The following is a 26,200-nucleotide window of genomic DNA, read 5'->3' on the forward strand; positions in this document are numbered from 1 at the left end:
TATAAAGCGCCAAAAAAAGGTCCACATCACCGAACATGACATTCACAGTAATGTACAATATACAGACAGCAACGATCCATAACACATTACATAATACATGAAAAACCAAAAAAAAGAAAGACCAGACATACTAATTAACAAATATCACACAGATAACTTGGTAATGCAGATCAAGTTATTTACAAGACAGTGAGTGAGAGTGATGGTAATGTCCAATGTGAAATAAGACTGGTCTCAACAAAACAGAGCTAGGGAAGCAGGCCTAGAGGTATAGAGGGTGATGGAATAGTAGAAGGAGAACACGAGGGGTAATGGCCCCTTGTGAGGATTCATAACACTAGCTCCAGGTGACACCTGTCAGAAAACAATTACAGTGAGGATTCACAACACTAGCTCCAAGTGACAGCTGTCAGAAAACAATTACAATGAGAATTCACAACACTAGCTGCAGGTGACAGCTATCAGAAAACAATTACAGTGAGGATTCATTACACTAGCTTCAGATGACAGCTGTCAGAAAACAATTACAATGAGGATTTACAACACTAGTTCCAGATGACAGCTGTCAGAAAACAGTTCACAATGACAACTACAGACACCTTCTCTCAGTTACTTTAACCAGCACTCTGCTATGAACAGCAATCTAGCTAGTCGCCTCACCTGGACTACTGCACAGCTTTCTTTACTCTGCAATCAGCCCTTCAACGAAAAGGTCGAGTCAATCAGAACATTTTATCTCACCTGTTTGTAGCCTCAATAAAGTTCCTCAGTTCTACCAAACCTTTGCAGAAATCAAGTTTTGTTCTAAATTTCTCTGTTTGTGCTTTGAAGAAGACTTGTTTTGCTTGACTTTATGATTCTACCTTCTCCAATCCCTTGACTTTAGCTTTCGTTCATCACAATTCTACCTTCTATGGCACTTTGACTTCAGCTTGTACCTCACGGCTAGTCCTTTGAAGACTTATCGGCTTGGCCAGACATGGGTGTCTCTGATAGCCAAGTGATTCTTTCCTGCCAGCACTGTGACAGCCCTGCTAGTAAGAGCTGACATCCTAAAGGGAAGGGAAAGACACAAATAGTGTGGAACCAACGGGGGGAGGGAGGGGGAGTGGATGTGATAGGCAAAGGAGTTAGGAGGAGGGCTGATAGGCTTGAATAAAGAAATGAGTTTTAAGGACACGATTGAAGCCATAGTTCAATTCATTTGAAACTTTGCCACAACCAGGGCCGCCATCAGGGGGGTACGGGGGGGTACTGTTGTACCGGGCCCGGGCTCACCAGGGGGCTCGGTACAACAGCGCAGCACAGACTTACCTGGGGCCCCAGCATGCGATCGCAGGGGTGGAGGATTCATTCCCCCTGCAATCATGTGATCTGGCTGTCACAGGCAGATCACATGATCGCAGGGGGAATGATTCCTCCACCCCTGTGATCGCATCCTGGTGCCTGGCTGTCACGGTGACAGCCAGGCTGAAGACAGAGTAGCGGAAACCAGCGGGGCCCCAGGTAAGTATGTGTTGCTATTGCTCATGGGGGTGGGGCATGGGGGACACGGGGGGCCGTACTGGGCCCCATGATTTCTGAAGGCGGCCCTGGCTACGACTTCACTTATCTCTACCTAAACATATTTCTGAATATACAAAATGCAAATAAACAGGTCTTACATTTACCATGTTTACTATTTACAACTGTATAGTTTCTATTTATTCCTCTTTTTTTTCTGCATGAACTTCGGCATCTTCTGGGCCTCTGTAAATATTAATGGGCATTAATAAGAGAGTGAACATCTATTGTCCTGGAGCATGCTCAGTGTGATATTGAGAAACAGCCAGTGACATCATGAAGCTGCCAGCTTGCAGTACATTGGCTCTGAATGATCACATGGACTCTGGAACATCTCTGCTCCCACCAACAGCTAATTTAAACAATGTGCAAGGAAGAGACACAGGTTTATACCTGATTTGTTCTCAACAGTAAAATGTGTAACACCTGTACATTGCATTTACTTGGGGTATACTATTACTGATTTTTCTAAACTGCACGACAGACCCACTTAAAACGACTTCATACTATACTAGAAAATATGTTTTGATAATTGTTCTTATAGACAAGACACCCACTTTCTTCCAAGTTGACCTACAAACGATTTTTAACTCTTTGCCACAGCCTCACCCTCAGATCTCATTAATTATTTCTAAGCAAAACAAAGCGTCAGCTGATCCTCCATTAGGCAGTAGGACACAAAGATAAGTGTGCGATGATCTGAATCTGACCACAGGGAAAACATCTGCCGTGCACGAATACCATTACGGGGAACATAGCAAGGAAATTGTGTGTGTGTGTGTGTGTGTATGTGTGTATGTATGTATGTATGTATGTATGTATGTATGTGTGCGTGTGTGTATGTGTGTGTGTGTGTGTGTGTGTAAGTGTTTATGTGTTTGTAAGTATGTGTGAGTGTTAGCATGTTTGGGGGGCAGAAGGGGGGGTATTGGGTATACCACGAAGAACAACATGAAGGAGTAGCTCCAGGTATCTGGCATTACACCCAAACACATCACTCTCAGTTCAAACATAATTGCAGTTTATTCTTGCGGAGCAAAATGAATGCTGAAATCGCTGGGTAGGACATCAGGATTGTGCTCTGGGGGCTTTCATCGAAAATAAATAATTAGTTCCCCCGTCAGCATAGATCACATGTACATTACATTCTGCATACAGAAACCTTCTGATAAGGTGATGTAGGAGTGTGCATATATTTATATCTAGGATAATATGTGACAGGGGAAACACAAAGGTAGAATCTAAAATATACAACTTCTAAAACCAGCTCTGTATAATTCATGAATCACATAAATAAATGACATCAATTTATTTGCACTTGAGGTTTGCATGGCTTAAAGGCGAAGCATTGCCTTATGAAAATCCTTTGCCACACTTCCTGCCTAACACATTTTCCTTGTTAAATGGTTTTCGCTTTCTAAATTCCGGAGCTTTCAATCAGCTAACAACCGACACTTCTTTGAAACACTTTTAATTCAGTCTTTAAGTCTTCTGTCGGTGGCTTACAAGCCAAGCACTGCTCGCCAGCATTGTTGGAAACCTGTGTTTCTCTCCAACTTGCCACTAAACTTGCAATACAATCACTTTGTTAACTGTATGACTTAAAAACTAATTCTGAGTATTTCAATCTGTATAATAACTACAATGTACTTAATCTAGATTAGGTTGAGCCAATGTAAAGGTACCCATATACTGTGATTCCAATGGCCAACTAGGCTACTTCAGACTAGAGATGCTCAGGCTCGGTTCCTCGGAAACCGAACACACCCGAACTTAGGAGATCTGAGTACCAAGCCGAGCAGGCTCTGTACTGTCGCGCGCCCTCGGTATTGAAAATGAGGCAAAACGTCATTGTGACGTTGTTGGATCTCGCGAGTTTTGAATTACTTTTAAAGATCGAACATCACGGAGGGTGGGAGGGAGGCCGGACCCCCATATATCTTTTCTGCCACTGCTGTGTCCCAATGTGTCCTAGGTGTGTTAGGAACTGTCGTGTGTTTGTGTCATTGCTCTGTCGCTTACCATCCAGCCAGGTCGCTGCAGTATTTGTCCGAAAGTGTATGAAAATAATATTGTGACCTGTCAGGTGGTCTAAATTGACTGCAAATAACTTGAAATTTGTGTTATTGAGGATAATAATAATGAAGAAACAAACAAAGAGGAAAATTATGTGATTTTAGCATATTTTAGGATTTTTTCTAAAAAATCCAAAACCAAAACACACGAGGGTGGTTTTGCCAAAACCAAAACCAAAACCAAAACACAAAGCTAATCCAGAACCAAAATCAAAACCAAAACCGCTTCACGGGGGTCAGTGAGCATCTCTACTTCAGACCAATACTTGCTCACTCTCCAGAGATATCTCCCGAATTCCGGGTAGGTCTCCCAGACTCCCAGGAGAGCAGTCCATTCTCCCGCATTCTGCCCTCTTCCTAGTGATGTGGGCTAGAAGGGGGCTTCTAAGATGTGATTTGTGGGGAATCAATTCATTCTGGCCCCAACCCTCATGGCCAAAATACGTGATTGTATCATTGCGTCATGTGAGACGGGGTAAAAGTGATGAAATTCGCCGCTCCCCTCCACAGTCGTGCCTCAATGTCCCTCTGGGATCTCCCAGAGGGGTAAAAACAAAGGTTGGCAAGTATGCTTCGGACTAACAGGCAGCAAATTGCAATGTGTTCAAAAGACATCCGATCAGGTCAGAAGTCGATGGGGATTGCAGATTGGCTGGATCATTCCGCTTTGTATGGTTAAGCCACTTTGTATGGCTAACAACTTAGCACAGTGGCTAAGTGGTTAGCACTTCTGCCCTACAGCGCTGGGATCATGAGTTCAATTCCTAACCATGGCCTTATCTGTGTGAAGTTTGTATGTTCTCCCTGTGTTTGCGCGGGTTTCCTCCGGGTGCTCCGGTTTCCTCCCACACTCCAAAAACATACTAGTAGGTTAATTGGCTGCTATCAAAAATTGACCCTAGTCTCTCTCTCTCACTGTCTGTGTGTGTGTGTGTAGGTTAGGGAATTTAGACTGTAAGCTCCAATGGGGCAGGGACTGATGTGAATAAGTTCTCTGTACAGCGCTGCGGAATCAGTGGCGCTATATATATAAATGGTGATGATGATGATAAGCTGACAGATGCAGTCATTGATGGTTTGCGGATTGGCCTGTGCATGGCCAGATTTAGGACGATCATGACACATGCCACTGCAATGTGCTATTACTCTGCTAGGTCATCTGTGAAAACACACGACACTTGTATCCGACTGCTGGATTTTTTATTGTCTATTACAGAAGAGCAAACGAGTCACAGAGTGCTCTGTGCTTGGAAGCTTTACACAAGGTAGTAACCGGTGTGGTACTAGCCTAATACTTACCTACAAGAGTCTACTCGTTAAAACATGTAAGTCTACAATTCAAATAAAACACTCATCTCAAAAAAATAAAAACATGAATAAGCGTACAAAATAAAGTACAGGGCTTGGCGGAATGTTTAATGCTCAGTTGTAAGAGAAGCATATTTACACAATCCTCCAGGGTTTACAATAGACAGGAGCGAGGCAAATCCTAGACTGTCCTGCCAGCCATTGGGTTTGTAGATCCACAACACTTGGAGAGCTAAAGTTGCCTCAGCCATGTACTAATATTATTATAAATATAAAGGGTCCACAACGCCATATAAATGTATTATAATTTGTGTTCAGTTCTTTCTTTATCCTATTGTTTGCTGCCCTTGATATTGCCAAAATATAGAGGATCAAAGTTATTTATTGAGACATATTTAATTCAGATAATTTGATTCAGCAATGATCATTTATACAAGCTCGGAGTGAAGTACATTTCAATTACCAGAGGTCCAAAGCTGTAGAAAGGCTTTAGGCTGAAGGCTAATAAATTGCTGCCTTCTCTGACTCAGAAACCACTGTTAACACTGGAACACTGTTAAATCGCTGCCTCTCTGACTCAGGAACAACTGTTAACATTGGAACACTGTTAAATCGCTGCCTCTCTGACTCAGGAACCACTGTTAACACTGGAACACTGTTAAATCGCTGCCTCTCTGACTCATGAACCACTGTTAATACTGGAACACTGTTAAATCGCTGCCTCTCTGACTCATGAACCACTGTTAACACTGGGACACTGTTAAATTGCTGCCTTCTCTGACTGAGGAAACACTATTAACACTGGAATCCTGTTAAATTGCTGCCTTCTCTGACTCAGGAAACACTGTTAAATCGCTGCCTTCTCTGACTCAGGAACCACTGTTAACACTGGAACACTGTTAAATTGCTGCCTTCTCTAACTCATGAACCACTGTTGACACTGGAACACTGTTAAATCGCTGCCTCTCTGACTCATGAACCACTGTTAACACTGGAACACTGTTAAATCGCTGCCTCTCTGATTTAGGAACCACTGTTAACACTGGAACACTGTTAAATCGCTGCCTCTCTGACTCAGGAACCACAGTTAACACTGGAACACTGTTAAATCGCTGCCTCTCTGACTCATGAACCACTGTTAACACTGGAACACTGTTAAATCGCTGCCTCTCTGACTCAGGAACAACTGTTAACATTGGAACACTGTTAAATCGCTGCCTCTCTGACTCATGAACCACTGTTAACACTGGGACACTGTTAAATCGCTGCCTTCTCTGACTCATGAACCACTGTTAACACTGGAACACTGTTAAATCGCTGCCTCTATGACTCATGAACCACTGTTAACACTGGGACACTGTGAAATTGCTGCCTTCTCTGACTCAGGAAACACTGTTAAATCGCTGCCTTTTCTGACTCATGAACCACTGTTAACACTGGAACACTGTTAAATTGCTGCCTTCTCTAACTCATGAACCACTGTTGACACTGGAACACTGTTAAATCGCTGCCTCTCTGACTCATGAACCACTGTTAACACTGGAACACTGTTAAATCGCTGCCTCTCTGATTTAGGAACCACTGTTAACACTGGAACACTGTTAAATCGCTGCCTCTCTGACTCAGGAACCACAGTTAACACTGGAACACTGTTAAATCGCTGCCTCTCTGACTCATGAACCACTGTTAACACTGGAACACTGTTAAATCGCTGCCTCTCTGACTCAGGAACAACTGTTAACATTGGGACACTGTTAAATCGCTGCCTCTCTGACTCAGGAACAACTGTTAACACTGGAACACTGTTAAATTGCTGCCTTCTCTAACTCATGAACCACTGTTGACACTGGAACACTGTTAAATCGCTGCCTCTCTGACTCAGGAACCACAGTTAACACTGGAACACTGTTAAATCGCTGCCTCTCTGACTCATGAACCACTGTTAACACTGGAACACTGTTAAATCGCTGCCTCTCTGACTCAGGAACCACAGTTAACACTGGAACACTGTTAAATCGCTGCCTCTCTGACTCATGAACCACTGTTAACACTGGGACACTGTTAAATCGCTGCCTCTCTGACTCAGGAACCACAGTTAACACTGGAACACTGTTAAATCGCTGCCTCTCTGACTCAGGAACCACTGTTAACACTGGAACACTGTTAAATCGCTGCCTCTCTGATTTAGGAACCACTGTTAACACTGGAACACTGTTAAATCGCTGCCTCTCTGACTCAGGAACCACAGTTAACACTGGAACACTGTTAAATCGCTGCCTCTCTGACTCATGAACCACTGTTAACACTGGAACACTGTTAAATCGCTGCCTCTCTGACTCAGGAACAACTGTTAACATTGGAACACTGTTAAATCGCTGCCTCTCTGACTCATGAACCACTGTTAACACTGGGACACTGTTAAATCGCTGCCTCTCTGACTCAGGAACCACAGTTAACACTGGAACACTGTTAAATCGCTGCCTCTCTGACTCAGGAACCACTGTTAACACTGGAACACTGTTAAATCGCTGCCTTCTCTGACTCAGGAAACACTGTTAAATAGTGCAATCAGCTTTTAACGCTCCTGAGGGCTTGTAACCCCTTACTGTTCATTTTGAAAACAATGTGCATGCAGTAGCAGAATTACAGCCACTGAAGGGAGTGCATCCGCTGAGATCCTCTTAATCCACCACTGCCTGATATATGGCATTATTAGGTCACACAATTCAAATGGTGATTCACACTTATTTTTCGAAAGTAGACAAACCAAACGATCAGAACAAAACATACTTTATTCACGTATTTACAAAATATACAGTATATTAAAGGCCTGATTCATTAAGGAACGCAAATGCGGATACATGCCGTATTTTGCATTATATTGCACTGCGCATGCCCACAAACAAACTATACACCAGTGAACACAAGAACATCCAATAAATCTTTGAACGCAAAGGACATTTACGCCAGGCTACAATTTTACGGGCGGAACGGGGAGGGGAATGAGCGTATGCACGTTGTCAATGTACAGTAAGGGTGTGCCAAGCTTGAGCGTATACAGCAGCGCCCGATTCAAGCTTTGGGCATCTCTAATGTGTTTTTCTGTCGTATCACTTGCACCAACTACAGGACTGGTGTAAGTGCCGATTACTAGTGATGACAACTGTGTATGCATGCTACAACATGTGTTTGCAATCAAGAGCAACTGGAAAAAATGCATTTTATGTACAGTAGACATTAATAACATCCTGATTAATGTATTTTATGGAGAGAGAAATGTAAAAATAAAATAAAATACCTTTTTTTCTTAAATGTATTTTCATTAATGACTATAGTAAGTGACAATTACTGAATATATTTTGTTTCTGTGTGTTCTCCTGGGACCTTATATTTATATATATATATATATATATATATATATGTAGTGTACATATTCTGTAGTGTGTTGTCTCAATACTGCAAGTGCCGTATAAACAGCATGTACCTACATACGTATTCAACAAGAGAAGTTTAGATCCACTTGTAGTTGACTATGGACAGGGGCAGGCTGGGCTGGGGGCTTGCGGGGGTGGGGGCATTTGCCACCTGAATTTTTTCCCTTTAAAATGTTCCAAATAGACTGCTGAGCTAAAGTCTTAGCCCCCAGGGCTAAAATTTGACAGTCCTCTCCTGAATGCATGAATTATGTGCATATGCCCAAATTACATGCGTTAATGAAAACAAAAGACGCACAACATTTTAGATTTGCGTGCCTTAATGAATAAGGAGCACACAGAGGACTACATGCAACAGTTCATCATGGTAAATAAATGATGATGATGATGATGATGATGGTCGATTACCTGCAACAACACTGAATTTAATGTCCAGTCTGCAATTCCTAACGTGATCTTTATTCTGCACACTATAAATCTCCAGCTGGTATTTGGAGATAGAGTGCAGATAACTATAAGTGTTTAGGCAGCAGTTCCTAGCTGTAAGCCCAGATGAATGGGGAGGTGGCTGCTCTCTTACTTGCACACATGATATTTTCCGCTACGCTCTGGTGTGCACAAGAAAACAGCAACGTTCTCTTGACTCATTCTCGCCAGACACCACCTATATCCATGAAGATAATAATGTAATTTATGGTTCAATGACTTTAAAGTGGAACTACACCATGGTGAAACATACTTCCTATGTAAAGGATGGATATAAAGTATTAGCTTTCTTGCTAACTGCATGACGTATATATATTTCTGTGAATCTCCAATCACAGTACCGCCGTCTTTGGGAGAGCTCATTATAGAAACACCCAGTCACGGGGTCCTAGCAGAATCTCAGTCTTTACTTATATCACTATATTTTCCTTATCACAGGATCTCTCACTATACGGCCTATTTATGAATGGGAGGTAACCCACCTTCCGCCAAATGCGGGTGTTTTCGCTTCTCCCAATATATTAAGGGGTTACCACAAGGGGGATCTGGCACCCTGCACAAAGTATTTCTGTCATTTCTGACACCCCAGATCCCTCTATATCAGTACCGCTTTCTTTGGGTTACAAAAAAGATGGCATTGGGGGCATCACACGCCCCACGGCCCGTGGGTCGCCCATCTGTGTTCTAGATTGTAAGATTCTAGGGGAAGGGACACTGATTATACAGATAGAGGTCAAGTTCTTTGTGGCAAGATATTCATTAAAATGTAAGTTTCTGTAATCCCCATGGATCAAAGTCTCTCATTATACCACTAGATTGAAAACACTTTGGCTCAGAGGCTCATTGTACCAAAAGATTGGTACAATGATTGGTACCAGTTCTGATTATTTTAACTCTAGATTGTCAGTTCTTTGGAACAAGCCCTTTTATATAACACGTACAGTAAACTCTTTGTTGTAAATTTATCAAGCTGCGAGTTTTTGGCGGGTTTGAAAAGTGATGTTGCCTATAGCAACCAGTCAGATTCTAGCTATCATTTTGTAGAATGTATTAAATAAATGACAACTAGAATCTGATTGGTTGCTATAGGCAACACCTCACTTTTCAAACCCGCCTGGAAACTCGCAGCTTAATACGGTTACCCCTTTGTCTCAGGATCATTATACTACAATATAAATTCAGGAACTACTAGCAATAAACAAAATGATTTTAAAATCCTTGATAAATTGGCCATTAATTTAGTTTTATGGTGGGAATAAATCAGCCTTTTCAATATATATGTAAACAGACACCTTTTATCTCCGTAAAAAAAAATTATATTTTTGTCTGCTCTAGCAGCATTGTATATATATATATATATATATATATATATATATATATAGAGCAGTGGTCAGCAAGCTTGGCTGTCCAGCTTTTGTGGAACTACATATCTCAGCATGCCTTGCCAATCGCAAAAGCTGGAAAGTCACGGGTTACCTCATCCTGTTGCAGACAATCAGCTACTTGGCACATACTCTACATAATAACTCATCACATAGTCTGTATCACTAACCAATTATGCTGCACTTAGCAGTGGCTCAAATAACGCATTTGCCATAAATTGCTTTGAAATGCATGATGATATTTAAATGATGGTTATGTGACGGTTCAGACATTAATATCTGGGAAAAATAACGTCAAGTTTATGCAAAATGCGGATACCCAATTGTGTTAGCCTAATTGTATGTTATAACACAGAGTCATTTTTAGTGACAGGGCATAATCAGTAATATATAAAATACAATGATATTTTTCAAGAGCTGGACAAGGCTGACCATGTTTGACCTTGGGACTTTCTTTCCAAATAAATTATAGCCTGTCAGTCACATGTTTGTGTAAAGACAGGGGTTATATACCGATATAGAGTCAACAGACATAATGGCACTGCTAATGGCTTTAGTCATTTCAAAGGTTATGTTTTTTTGAAACAGAGAAATATAGTATTATGAAGGGTGATAAGAACTAGCCCACCCTAAGCCTTAGCTAGAATATTTCTAGGGCTATAATTACTAAGCTGTGGGTTTGAAAAAGTGGGGATGTTGCCTATAGCAACCAATCAGATTCTAGCTTTCATTTATTTAGTACTTTTTACAAAATGACAGCTAGAATCTGATTGGTTGCTATAGGCAACATCCCCACTTTTTCAAACCTGCAGCTTAGTCAATCTAGCCCTTATTGATCCACACATACTTACACAGAAATTAAAACATTACTTTGCATTGCGTTGGGTAAATCCTCATTTATAAAAACCAATCAACAAGTATTGTCAATACAATGCAGAATCACCTAAAAATGGCTCTTTTGCTAACTTTCTTATGAAAAGGACATATTAAAATTAAAAGTATGGAATACTTTACATCAGGGCTGGAAGTACATGCTGGTTGGATATAGGTTTATTTATATCTCATACCGATACAATGGCCTTTACTGGTTCAGTAGGTATATTTCACAAAGTCACAGAGGACACTGTTTGTAGCCAAATGAAAAGTAGCTTGTTCATTAAAACCGGGAAGGATTTTTTACGGTAAAAGTATTTTCCACAGTAGATAATCAGGATTTAATATGTCTGTGCAAAGAGCAAACTGAATTTTGCCAGATGCTAAGGGCACAGATGGACAGGTTTCCACTTAGTTTTTATGTTGTCGTATTAAATAAGAAATAAAATAAGCTTGTATGGTTTCATATATGGGTAAAGTTTAAAAAATAAATACAAAAACAAAAAAAAAAAAAAAAAGACAAATGACTCCAATAATTTCTGAGGGATAAGAATTATCAGAAAATAAATTCTGGAAATTCTGATTGAATATGTTCCATGTAGATGGTGTCATTTCATATTAAATTCCCATTCTACAATTTTATGACTTTTCCATTAACAATGATTTAATAACAATGCAAGCCTTGGATATATCGACAAGCATTCCATATCAATTGGATGAATTAATTTTTTATATTTCTATTTCTGGCCGTGTGTTGGAAAGCACTTAATTATTCTGACGAAGACTTGTAGGCACCAGCAGAACCTTTCCTGACTGACAGAAAAGATATTGGTAATATTCTTTCAAATGGCATGGTTATTGTAGGATGTAAAAGCAGCTTAGTAGAGGTAAAAAAATAACTGGCCAGGCCTTGTTTTTGTTAACTGCTAACCTCAAAATGTTGAAAGTAATTTTGACACCACAAAATTAATACACTGTGCTGTTGGGGACCCTGCTCCTTCCATCATCTAACTCTCAGTCTGTGACTTCCTGTTTGCCTCCAATCACCTCCCCCCCCAGGATGACACCAAACATAGTCACTTGAATAGATAGGTCACTGCCTCAAAAAGATCAGCACCCTCAAGATTCTGATGATCTGATTGGCTACAGATTGTTCAATACTGCCCACTTCAGAACTAGGTAGAAGAGTCAATGGAAAACAACAAGGTGCTCTGTCCATAGTCAAAAGCACCATAAAATGGTTATTTTTCTTTCTCCTTGGAAGTTTCCTCTATTCAGAGACTATCGCTAGACTTCAAGGACAAACCCCCTCCCCCGCATGGCTTAATGTTTCTCAAATTCAGCAAAGACATTCTCTTCAACGATTCATCAAGATGCCAACGTTTGGGTCTAAAAATAACGGATTTTTCTCTTACATAGATCTGTTTTTGATCAATTTTTCATTGACTAAAAAAAAAGCTGGAGATGCTAATGCCCTAAAGGATCATGGGATGAAAAGTCATCATAGCTGATGTATTGAACTGGTCAGTGTTCAGAGACTGAAAGATCATTCTACAGTGAGAAGATAAAAAAGCACATTGGACAGTCTTTTTCTAGCAGAAAAAGAGGACAGGCAAGAACTTACAGGAACATTTTTTGCTAATACCTCAAAGCAAATCTTTCACAATCGGTTTATGATGTTATGATTTTAACTCAGTGAAAGCTTATACGACCACAGTTTTTTGTGGAAAAATTTATGCCGGATAACTTATTCACGTGCAGTGTCTGTGAGGTTTCCGTTGTCTGTGAACGTACCCAGGTATATTATTCCTGCATTGAATCAATAATGATTTTTACATTCAACATGTGGCAAGTTAATCCAACACTGTTCTATTATTTTAAAAATATTACACAAACAGAAAAAGAAATTACTTTTATATACATATACTTTTGTCTAAATTTGTAGAAGTAGAATTAAAATGCCATGAAACTTCATTTTTACTAAATTTTGACTTCCCTTTAATTACATGATACTATTTTGTTGGCTTTAGCACTCACTTACTGACACTGTCATAAAAAACACTACTGCCATACACTGAAGGTCATCAACTAAAACTAATGTGGTTACATTATGCCTGTCTATAAAGATTTCTGCAGCCCGTCCCTTTCTTAATGCATCTACTCTGACATTATGAGGGATGCCAGAGCAATTAGGGAGACGGGGTGTTCAGATTTCTATTCTCCTCTTCCGGAACAGTAAAACTATCATCACACTGTACTGACTACCACACAAGGCTCTCCCTCAACCTTAATTTCACCTCTCTTTTTTCCTCAAATGCTGGTCAACTCATTTCATCCTATTCCTATTTCCTACTATCATTTATTTCATGTGTCAAATACATAAATTCTGTGTAATGTATTGCATCACTCTGTGATGCCAAACATCATAAACTAGAATCAGCCAGGGTACACAACAGGGTACAATAACTGGACAGAGGACAGAACAGGAAGCTAACAGCAAGGACAGTATCCAAACAGAGGTCAGGGCAGGCAGGTAGCAGCAAAGTCAGTATCCAGATAGAGGTCAGGGCAGGTGGCTAACAGCAAGGACAGTATCCAAATAACGGTCAGGGCAGGCAGCTAACAGCAAGGTCAGTATCCAAACAGAGGTCAGGGCAGGCAGGTAACAGCAAGGTCAGTATCCAGACAGAGGTCAGGGCAGGCGGCTAACAGCAAGGTCAGTATCCAGACAGATGTCAGGGCAGACAGCTAACAACAAGTTCAGTATTCAGACAGAGGTCAGGGCAGGTGACTAACAGCAAGGACAGTATCCAGACAGAGATCAGGGCAGGCGGCTAACAGCAAAGACAGTATCCAAATAGAGGTCAGGGCAGGTAGGTAACAACAAGGTCAGTATCCAGAGGTCAGGGCAGGTGGTTAACAGCAAGGACAGTATACAAATAGAGGTCATGGCAGGCAGCTAACAGCAAGGTCAGTATCCAGACAGAGGTCAGGGCAGGCTGGTAAAAGGCCGGATTTTGGCAACAGACCGGGAAATCTAAGCAACTCAGCAGCTGCAGAGACAGCCATGGATTGCTGTGGTGGGCGTCTGTGTCTGTCACTTCTGAACTCATCTGGATTACAGAATTTTCTCAACCATGTATTCTGGATGCCCTTTGAACACTCTTGGAGGAGGCCTAGAAGAATGATTTGAGATTGCTGGGAAGTGCCCATTTCAAAATGGCCTGACCTTTCCCAGTATCCATAGGGAAACCCTAGTGAAAAATTATCTAATCCAAGAATGAGATTTTAGGGTATCCAAAGTCACACTCCTCCAGCTTGGCTTACAATTGTTTTCTCTTAGCCTTTGTAGGACCAATTAACCATGACTACGATGTTCAGAAAGGGAGGGTGAAAATATTAGAAAGTCATCTAAATAGACCATCCACAAATCTGCTTAGACAATCCTTGCAGATTTTATTTATAAGGTCCTGAAAAACCATTAAAGCATTACAAAAGTCAAATGGCATCACAAAATACTCATAACGCCCATGTGCTCATTCAATGTTGTTTTCAATTTATCACCATCCTTGATCCTAACTAGGTTATAGGCTCTCGGTAAATCAATCTTGGAGAAGATAACGGGCGCTTTTCAAAGAAATACCAGGTCTCACTGCCCTGATTGCCCATTTGCTTGTGGGTTGCCTATATGTACACACTCTGACACACGGCTCCGTTCCATCAATCTCCTTCTGTACAGTCACAGTCCACAGATATCTAAAGGCACAATGGTTTAAGGACTGAAGGTGTGTATAGTTAGGTACTTGGTAATTATACAAATGATCTAAATCACCGTGAATCAATTTTATGAAGGACCCTCCCAGGAAACCAGATTTGCAGCCAAATTCGAAAAAATGAAGGCAATGTTAAAACCAAAACCAATAACATATAAATGCCTTTGGAAGAGCTAAATTAGTAATCCTTATTGACTTAAAAACCTCGAAATGGGCAAACATTTGTTCACTGGGAGCTGCCATTTTATGTTTTGTCTTTCTTAATGGACCGTATATGCATCGAGAGCTTAATTTAAATGCACTGTTCTGTGAAAGACCTTTGAAACCTTGAGAGTACATAATAAGAAGACAAAACAGCAAGTACGGCAACATCCACAACACACAGAAACTATTATTATGGCAGTTAATATATTTAACCCAAAGAAATGGAGCAAGTGAGGAAAACAGTCATGTTAGAAGCCATTTTGAAACTACTATAATGCCAGGTAATCCTGCCCCCTACTGGTCATTTACATATAATGCCACTGGCATTATGGAGGAGCTGTCAGAAGAGATCAGGGAGGATTTAAAAGTAAATAACACGTAATGTATATAGCTCTAGAGTTCTCAGATTGCTAGTTTTAATATATTAGGGATTTCTTATACAACTGAATCAGAAAAATTTAATTCAAACTAGTGGTTCAAATAAACTGGTTCTGTGAATATCCTTTAGCTGTCGACCTGGCCATCTCCTGAATCCCACTACATCAGACAGTATGGTCTACATCCACACCGTGAAGCCAAGTGGCCTCTGGCCAATGATGAATGGGACGGGAGTGCTGAGGAAGTTGCAGTCATATTACACGTCGGAATGCCCCCACCCCTCACGCCTGCGACTTGTAATTTAATATACTCTTTATTAACGATGACACTGTGGTTTATGTGCACTTCTTTACTTTTATACTTTTCAAATCACACTACACAGAATGATAGATTCATACGCCAATATACATAGCACAAAAAAAAAAGATCCGTCGTATCCCTTCCGCTGGATACTCATAGTAACATAAGAACCACATACACCACATCAACCTGCTACAAAACAGTGAAAGAGAGCATGGGGGGGGGTCATATTTAGTTAAGTATATGCAGCCTTTGACATTAAATAATAGTTGCTACGCTGGCTCCGAAATTGAGAAGCCAGTTATGTATTGCATTGTTGTCTGCATTACCCTGAACGCTGTTTTATATCTACAGGATTTATAGCACTGTGACTTTGGATATTGTCTGTTTAGTAAAGCTGTGCACGCATTGTTGCAGCTGTATAAATTCCTGCATACATCCAGACAGCAGCCAATGACTTTCGCTGCTATCAGCCCTTTCTGTACTTTACTTAATTGAATTGCTCTTCCGATGGGGAATACTTCCAGTGCAAATGATAGCGTTTCTTGAAGGGAAAAAAAAAAAAAAAAAAAAAAGATAAACGTAAAATGAGTTTTCTCAGGAACAAAAAAAACCAAAACCTGCAGTTGGCCTAAGAATTTTTCAATATATATCTTACACAAAGGAAAAGATGTGCAACAGGGGGCTGTCATGTGCCATTACAGTTCACCTCCTGTGCAGATTAGGGAAGGGAAATGCGCCAAGTTATGTCAATAGCACTTGATGTCAACTGTCAAGCAGATTTGTCGTCATGTCAGACATACTCTGAAACATTTCCCAGAGTCCTCGGCTTATCATGCTCCTATAAGAAAAAAAAGCTGAATTGTCAGTCAGCATACTGTGTGTTTTGGATTATATAACAATACCTTTCAGAGGTCTGCAATTAGATATATTCAAATCTGGCTGTATCTGTGATATACACCATAGGAATGGGGAATTATTTCTACATGTCTACCCACAATTCCTGTCTGTGAGGTTTAAATCCCTTATGACTTGGTCAGTGAGCGGGGCTACCTGTATAGAATACAAATGTGAATAATACATTGTTATTTTTTTTAAAAAAGTCTTTTAAAATATTTTGTTTATTTTAACCCACTGTGACCTAATATTACTGGTTTATTATGTGGGAATAAAGGTAATGAAAATGTATGGGAAAGAAAAACATAAAACAGTTTTTGACTTTTTTTTTCTTACACGTCTGGTTCTGAGAGTGTTTTGAATCTTTCAGTTGTGGTCAGTTCAGAACACGTTCTACTGGCTACCTGGATTTATGGGTATGACCGATAATGAGTTGAGTGATTATAATATTTCCTCACTTATTAATTTTCACTATACCTTTGATAGTAAGTTCCATGTTAGACACTAGATGGAGCTGTTACTTATATACTCAATTTCTGTTTCCTCTAGCCTGGGGAATGCTGCGCGTGTTATATCAGAGAGTTTATTTGATAAATATGTCTGCCCAGACAAAGCCGGGTCAAAGCCCTCCATATGACACATATATCAGCATCCATTTTATTTTATGTGTACTTTGATAACAGTCATAATGATAATATTACAGTGTTGGTGGATTCTGGTGCACTACAATACCCAACTTTAACAATACTATTTTTGGAGAGTACGTAACAACTAAAGTGATAGTAATAGAATCTTCGAGATCCTCTTTTGCTTGGCTATTCCATACTGTATTTGCAAATTTGCATTTTGCAGAATTTAGTGTCTATAATTAGAGCTGGATTGATGATGGTGTCAATACATTCTGCTCCGCGTTGTGTCTGTAATAACAGAAATGATGGGAATTCCGGGCAGAACTAAAATTATAGATGGAATTCCGGGTGGGGTTCTAAATTGATAGAGGGAATTCAGGGCGGAGCAAAATTATAGGGGGAACTAAACTGATAGAGGGAATTCAGGACGGAGCAAAATTATAGGGGGAACTAAACTGATAGAGGGAATTCGGGGCGGATCAAAATTATAGGGGAAACTAAACTGATAGAGGGAATTCGGGGCAGATCAAAATTATAGGGGGAACTAAACTGATAGAGGGAATTCGGGCAGATCAAAATTATAGGGGGAACTAAACTGATAGAGGGAATTCGGGGGGGATCAAAATTATAGGGGGAACTAAACAGATAGAGGGAATTCGGGGCAGATCAAAATTATAGGGGGAACTAAACTGATAGAGGGAATTCAGGGTGGAGCAAAATTATAGGGGGATCTAAACTGATAGAGGGAATTCGGGGCAGATCAAAATTATAGGGGGAACTAAACTGATAGAGGGAATTCACGGCGGAGCAAAATGATAGGTTCAATTCTGTGTGAAACAAAATTATAGGGGGAATTCTGGGTGGAACAAAACAATAAAATTCTGCACAGAGTAAATATGTGAAATTCCACATACAAATGGGGAATGAAGCAAATGTTATGTTTTAAAAATGGTGCTTATTCTTTGTTTTCCAAAGCCAATAGACTGCCAAAGGTCAAGAGCCTGTGTAAAGTTCCACTTCAAGAGCTACTTTAATCAATAATAAATTCTAATAAATAGCGAGAAACTATATATATATATATATATATATATATATATATATATATATATATATATACATATATATATACATATATATATATATATATAAAAAAATATATATATATATATAAAAGCTATATTAATGTTATTGACAGTCAGGTCCAAACCGACAGATATTTATTGCCTTTGGGGACTGTTAGTTCCTAATTACATGGCTTGATGGTTTCTGATCGTTCCCTATTATACAATTTGTTGTAACAGAGGCCCTCCTTGATCTTTTTGCTCTTTGATGTTTGATTGCGCTAAATTAATGCACTACTTTTCTTTGTGTATATATATATATATATATATATATCTATGTATATATATATATATATATATATATATATATATATATATATATATATATATGTGTATGTATGTATCCAATATTAGTGTGACATGTTTGTGGATTATATGTAATTTACAGGAACATTAAAGATTGATTTTTCACATAATCAAAATTTAAGCCAATTCTGTGCATCAGTAAACATTGCCATTAGATTTGGTTTTTATTTTGTTTCTTAAATGTCTCTAGTTTAATGATAACGGGAAGGCGATTACTGATATATATATATATATATATAGGTGTTAGTTTTTCAGGGTTAGACCCGTTAACTTCCACAGCTGAAAAACTGAAGCTTAATAAGACATTAAATTAACTAAAACAGTAACAATGTTTTAATGTGAATTATGTTAATATTAATGTAATGAAGTACTGATTTTAATTTTCACTTGTCAGTTGTTCAATTTCCTCCGGTCCTGCCATTTATGATAAACTATTTGTAAAGGATAAAAATGTGTGATTGATCAAATCATATCTAGTTACCAATTGTGCAGTAAGTCAGTCAGTTATGTTGTGATGTCAGAAGTCTGAAAATAGCTGCAGTGCCTGATGGGAAAAGATGCAAATCGTACAATGGTTTCCAGCTTTAGCCCAAAACTACCTCAAAATACATGATAGTCTTCATCTTCCTCACAAGTTGTCATGAAAGCACATTCTAACCGTCCATGGCCCTGGGGGCTGTGAGTCCCTCACATAATTGCCCCAACAACTGCTCAGACTCCAAATTATCCTTATTTTTCCACCCAACGTTGTTTATTTGGGCACCCGGTGCCCACTTACCCGTCCCTTCTTGAATCTTGCGCTTCTCCCGTCTGCAACTTCTGATGACATCTGGACTCCAGTGACCAGATCCCGTGGCTCCCGCTGCAGACAAAAATACAGATAAATTCTCACAGACGGTGTTCCGATTCACCTTGAATCAGACAACCATCGTGACGTCCCAAATCTCAGCGGGAAAGTGGTAGATGGAGTACAACACCAGACACTGGGGTCCCTAAACAGATAGTCTTCATGCTTAAGTGGAGACATAATGTACACTGATTATACAGAAAAAGAAAAAAAAATGCCACAAACCCTTAAAGCGTACCCTTGCCTACACACAGCAAAGGCAGCCATTTTGAATGCTGTACTGATATTCATGAGAATGGGCCCCATCAATACCCTAGAGACTTATGACATTATTGAGGCATGAATTAATGGAGATAGAACTCATTACTAGGCTTAATATTGGTCCATCCCACAAAATGGCTGCCTTCACGGTATGCAGATGAGAGGCTCACTTTAATTATAGTTGACAATGTATCTATGCATAGTATGTTTTGTCAAAAGCAGTTCATTTGTAATATAAAAACACTGAGCAATTTACCAAAGCAAACAATATCTCTTTAACTAATTACGTAAGTTGTCACTGGTTCTTTAAAGATGAGAATGAAGCAGGATTACAGCTACACTTATCCTGTTTTGCGTCACAGCATAGCTTAGTTAGGACATCCTGAAAGTTAGATTATCCTCAGTTATCCCAGTCCAATTAACCCCCAGAACTACACACCTTTACTACACAGATTGATATTAACTATCAGCGATTTCCTGTTGATCCATGATCTCTATCTTCTGAAAATATCTCTATAATTAGGCGAAAAACTGTTGACCACCTCTAATCGGCATAACTCCTGCAATGCTATTGCAGATTGCTTCTACTAGATAGCGATAAAATGGTAAACAACTAACAAACCACATGAGTTTTCGTACTTTCCCAACCGATAAGTATTATCAGACCATGTTATACTATATTCACTGAGGGATTTTGCTTATTATATGCAGTAGATGTGTTACTTAATGAAAAAGAGAAACATGCAATGTTTATATATTTCAGCATACAAAGAAAATTAAAACTTCTTTACATGAAATAAAAATTCCGATGAAGTAACTATGAAAGGCAAGGCTTCATACAATCAACGAAGTGGAGGTCGTTGGTGAAACGCAAAAATGGACAAGGTACAGTGTGAAATCGGTTTGATCCCGCCGTGGACCTGGATTTAAGCAGGTGCACCAGGATTTACGGCAAAGCACATGTGTGTGTGGAGTGAGTTAGCGACATTTGCAGAGGAGCAGGCGACTGCATCAGCCAGATGAAGACGTTGGGAGAAGTGAGGGCGTTCTTACTCCCTTTTGTTGTGTGAGATTATTGAAATAAAAAAATAAACAATTTTTGACCATCTTTTTTTTATAACACGGTTGCTAAGTAACCCACCACAGGGACCTCAACTAGAAATCTGTACACATTATGGTAGCAGATAGGGCTTCTGTTTTCAGTCAGAGGTGTGAATGGCTGTCACATATAGAGTGCGTGGGCTGAATCAATATAGCATGGGGAGGCAGCCAATCAATTCTCTGGGAACCAGTGACATCACTGCGGCACAAATAATAAAACTAAACCCTTCAGTGCTGTCACTGGCACCGTGTGAATTGATGGGATACATTCCCAAAATGGCTGCCAACATTCTGCATAAGTGACAGGTGTACTATGATGCCACTAAGTCACGGTGGCTTAGCATGTGGCACTGTTTCTCATTGGTGAGAATGTTCCTTTGTAGACAGCAAACCTTCCCTGTTGGGCCATTCCGGAATGTTAAGGATTCTTACACAGGGCAATCCGATTTCAGCATATATCTGGCAGTTAGAATTGAACGGTCAGATTATAAAGGTCAAGGTAACTTCATTAGACGATGACCGCATACACAGACAAATGCTGTCATCACCTGGCCAGATTTACTAGCTATCCCGGGTTGATGTCTGAGTGATCCCCTGTAGATGTTGATTGGGATCGGAAAACTTTCTGGGCCCATACATGGTGTGATTTGTGCCCACTTATGTCTAAATTGACCTGGTTGGCCAGTCATATTGCAGCGTTTATGGCACCTATAACAGATATGGTCAATAGAGAGTAATTGTATGGGAGAAGGTATCTGGTGTATGGTCTCTGTCCTGTTCACATGTATTTTCCCAAGGAGAGCTCAACTCCAAGCTCTAAGTTTCTGTCATTTATGACCACTGACTCACCACTGAATCTGTAACTTGAGGGTACCATCATTTTAAGCCAATATGGATTCCTGTGATTTCAACCTCGGACCCACACAAGTTGAAAGCAAAAACGATTGTAAAGCGTTAACCTAGCTTCCGCTCAATACATCACACTATCATACAAGCCACTCACGTCAAGGTTCCAAATGGAATCCTCAATATGTTGGATGGAGCTAAGGAACCCACACTGAGAAAATGTTTCTTAACGCTAAACTCACCTTCACCCTGCGGCATGAGGTAATTCCTGCGCTAGGAAGGAAGGCCCCATGCTGCTTTTGTTTGGTTTCTGACGTGTGTAGTAATTATGCAGCTTTGATTAATAAAACATAATTAGCAATCTTCCCATGCAGGGTACCAAGAGAAAAATAAATTAATATTATAATACGTGTGATAGTAACAACTATCGCCAAATCTAAAGCATTGGAAGCTACTGAGAAAAAAAAATTACCTCAGGACTGTGAAAATTATAAGTGAAACCGCCACATTATTTCAGGGACTGTTTAGCGGACTGAAAACGGAGCCACTGAAGTGATTTCCAGATGGTAGACTAAGGAAGGAAGTTTATAGGATCATGGAAGGATTAGAAATTGTTTGCTTATGAGTCACAGAGATAAACATATCTGCATATGATAGATATTGGATGTTCATCTTTACTCAGACTGGGAAAACTGCACTAAGCCAAACCATACCTCATGTGCTCCTCTATTTACTGAGTGGATTCTGCTATATAAATATTAAACAAGGGCCTCTGGTCCACATACACACATTCAGTCACCTTCTGTCTTTTTCTGTTTTGTTTTAGGAACAAAACAGAAGTATTGGATGCTGAGACCTAGTAGTTTATTTTCCTTACCCCGAGATACAACATACCACTGTTGTGCTCGCTGCGATTGAAACAATATAAAGCCGCGTCGAGTCACATGCCAGGATGATGGAAATAAATAACCCTGTGTGCTCACAGGAAGTACATGGCTGTAAAGCACAGAGAGGAAATAGAACCTACTTAAGGATTGTAGGAATGCATGCACAAATAGAAAGAAAAAGTCAATAAAGGTAAAAAATTAATTTAATATTTGCTATAAAAACACTGTTGAAACACCCCCCCTTATGGCACAAAACATGTAAGTATATATAAGGTGCAAGCTATTACAACATTTGGGGCTAAAAGGTTTCACTTTGACTGCCAGGGATTGTAGGTACTGTATATCTCAGTAGATATGTGGAAATGTTCAAGTATCACTCAGTCTAAGGGGTAAATTTATCAAGCTGCAGGTTTGAAAAAGTGGAGATGTTGCCTATATAGCACCCAATCAGAATCTAGTTGTCACTTACTTAGTACATTGTACAAAATGACAGCTAGAATCTGATTGGTTGCTATCGGCACCATCTCCACTTTTTCAAACCCGCAGCTTGATAAATTTACCCCTAGGTCTAAATTGCGCAGACGCTCACCCTTGACCCCATGTATGCCAAGGAACCAATATTTCACAAACTTATTGCCTGGTATCAGAACGGGGGGGCTGGCTGTGCTGGGGTACAGGAGGGCATCTTCCCCATTGTGGGCTACCTTGGGCTGGGTCACTGGGCCACTTGCATTTTTTTTTCCTTTAAAATGTTCTTAATAGACTGCTGAGCCAAGTCTCGCTCCCTTGGTCTCGCTGCTTTCTAGAAACACATTTAATATAAATAATAATGGTGTCCTAAATATACAGAAGAAGGCAAACAGACATGACCAATATTAACACACTTCCATGCAGCTAGAGTAGATGTTTAAAAAATAATATATAAATTTATTTTGCCTTTAAAGGGGTTCAAATGTCAAAAATATCCCTTAATTAATTATGCCTAGCAGTGTCAATATATATGCAGGACGGTGTATTAAATCCTCTCTCTGTGCAGGCTATGAGCAAGCTCAGTGGGTTGTGTCTCCTACTTATCAAATGTCCACAGAGCTCTGGGGGGAGAGAAAGTAATTATGGGGAAGAGAGAACAGACAACGGCATCTGTACTGTGAGCTCCCTATGTACACTTGCTAATACTGTCACAGAAACTATGTAAAGTCCTATAACAAGAATAAATGTATCCTTTAATATTAATAGAAGACAAATACAAAAGGAAAATAAAAATAAAAGCTTAGGGTCAGTGTAACAGAATATCACATAAACTTACAATGGCTTTGCTAGTACATAACATAGTGTTGATCCACAGGAAAATCGTATTGAAGCTTTTTGGATTCATTTGTTCCTATCAGGCACAAACTTATGTTGAATTTTGTATTTTAGGCCAATAGAGATTGGTCAGAGAGTTGACGTTTATAAATTTGAAGTTCCAATCAAACCCCTCTGCCCTGGGTGTACTGTGCCACATAGGAGAGCAAGTGGTTACTCTTTGACAAGCTGTTCTCGACAGTTTTGTGCAATTTAGGAAAAAATTCATTTGTTTATTAAACATTTTGTTTCCAGTGGCTTCCTTACAATAAGGCGTTTACAGTATCTATAGGTGAAAACAAGGAAGTTGACACTGGGCAGTAATTAGCACAACCCCATTGTCTAAAAACTTTCTCTTCCACTCTCATCACAGTAAAAAAAACGGAGTACTTTTAAATCATTATAATTGGCGTGCAGGATATATGGGCTACAGTGACCACAGCTTGTAGTTATCTGTTAATAAATGAGGGTATATAATGTCTACTTTCCTTAAGTGTCCACAAAAATGTATTTTAAATGCCTTTATAGCAACTTAATCAAATATAGTTAAAACAAAATAAAATTGAACTTGCAAATCAATTATGTTCAATTCAACTTTTTTATTCTACAAATAAATATTGATTTGAAGCAAAACTGAACTGAAATTGTTGTGAATTTGTTTTGCTAGGATCCATATGTCTTTAAAATAAATGGATGTTTAGAATCACAGTCAAGGTCTCTGATGGCATTCATGATGAAGCCTGTGGATTTGCAGGCCAAGCGCCTATGGGGGGGGGGGGGGGGGGGTGCAAGATTTCACATTCTCTGAAAGGAAGATGGTGGGGGGTTCGGAGCATTCTTTCTGCTATGGTCATGAATACACCTAATTATGTACCCACAGGCAAATACGGGACACATTTAGAGGGCATTCCCTATTTACTTGGGACTGCACCTCAGTTTCCTGCCCACAAAGGGACTTTGAATATACGGGTACTTAGAAGATGACGCTAACTGAAACCATCCTTTATTTTGAATGGGATCTTTTACAACTTCTACTTTCAGTTTTACATTTTTAGCTGTATTTTGACCAATTTAATAAAAATATTTAAAACACACAGAAGTGACACGTGTAAAAAGACAGCATGGATGTCCCCTCACACTCCTCATTGACTTCAGGCATAGATGAGGCTAAAACAAGCGTTATTTTAGGAGAAAAGCATACGTTGAAATGAGTGGAATTAAAGTGAAAGTTGACAGGACTTTGATGTGATTTTTTTCATTCTCACCGAGCGCATTTCCATTCAGGACCTGTAGTCCCACAAAGTAGATGCAGATTGATTTTCTGGTTCCTTTCTAGAACCAGGTTGTGGGCGTACACCCATGAATGCGCTAGGTGATCCAAAACGCTATTTTGGACCAATAAAAAAAATCTGTGCACATTTGTAAATTACCCTTAACTTCTGATATGGCTGATGAGAGAGAATAGTATGTACTCAACAACATAGCCAATGTAAATACAAAGAGAAATATCATAAGTATGGCACCCTTTACATATATATTTGTGGGCATTTTAAAATGCCTTTTTAAATCATCTTGTATTTTAAGTGTATTGGCCTTCTGTATGACCTGTAACTCATACATGCTGACTCTCCCAGGATGTCCAGGATGGGCACGGAATTCCAGTGGTCCTCCCTGTCTGCAATTCTCCTGGATGCAGGGTTCTCTTACCTCTCTGTCTGTATTTATTACCCAGTATTGTTTTATTAATGTTTGCTCCCAATTGTAAGGCGCAACGAAATTTGCTGGCGCTATATAAATAAATGTTGATGATGATGATGATGGCGATGGCAGGAAAAGAGGTTGGGGATGAGAGCCAGCATGGCACACCTACCGCTGTGCCATGATGCAAAATGTATCATCATGCAGCAGTGGAGGCCTGCCCACACATGCACAATGATTTGGTTCTGTTGGCGGAGCGCATTGGTGGGTGAGGCATGATGCCAATTTCCGCAAGCCATTATGATGCCACCGATCTGCCCTCACTTTGTGGACCTCTCCTATACATCTCCCAGCTGGCAGGTCTATAAAATTGTCAAATATGCTGTAAATCAATCAAAAGTAAAAAATATTGAGACAAATCGCGATTTCATTAAGTTGATTCGTTAATGAATAAGCTGCAAACATTTTGTTCACCATCGTTCTCACT

General features: G+C 39.7%; 1 protein-coding gene across 10 annotated transcripts in view; it reads right to left on the bottom strand.

Moving 5' to 3' along the window:
- The window catches only part of SHISA6 (shisa family member 6), a 228,885-nt gene that overhangs the window by 45,795 nt on the left and 156,890 nt on the right, over positions 1-26,200 (bottom strand). For 5 of the 10 annotated variants that reach the window (XM_075178160.1, XM_075178159.1, XM_075178157.1 and 2 more), the window contains one exon: positions 19,508-19,591. The exons of the other annotated variants lie outside the window; for them this stretch is intronic. In XM_075178160.1, coding sequence (XP_075034261.1) covers positions 19,508-19,591 — 84 coding nt within the window. The remainder of the gene's footprint in view (positions 1-19,507; positions 19,592-26,200) is intronic. 10 annotated transcript variants of the gene reach the window in all.

Source organism: Mixophyes fleayi, chromosome 6 (assembly GCF_038048845.1).
Source record: "Mixophyes fleayi isolate aMixFle1 chromosome 6, aMixFle1.hap1, whole genome shotgun sequence".
NCBI classification, from domain to species: Eukaryota; Metazoa; Chordata; class Amphibia; order Anura; family Limnodynastidae; genus Mixophyes; species Mixophyes fleayi.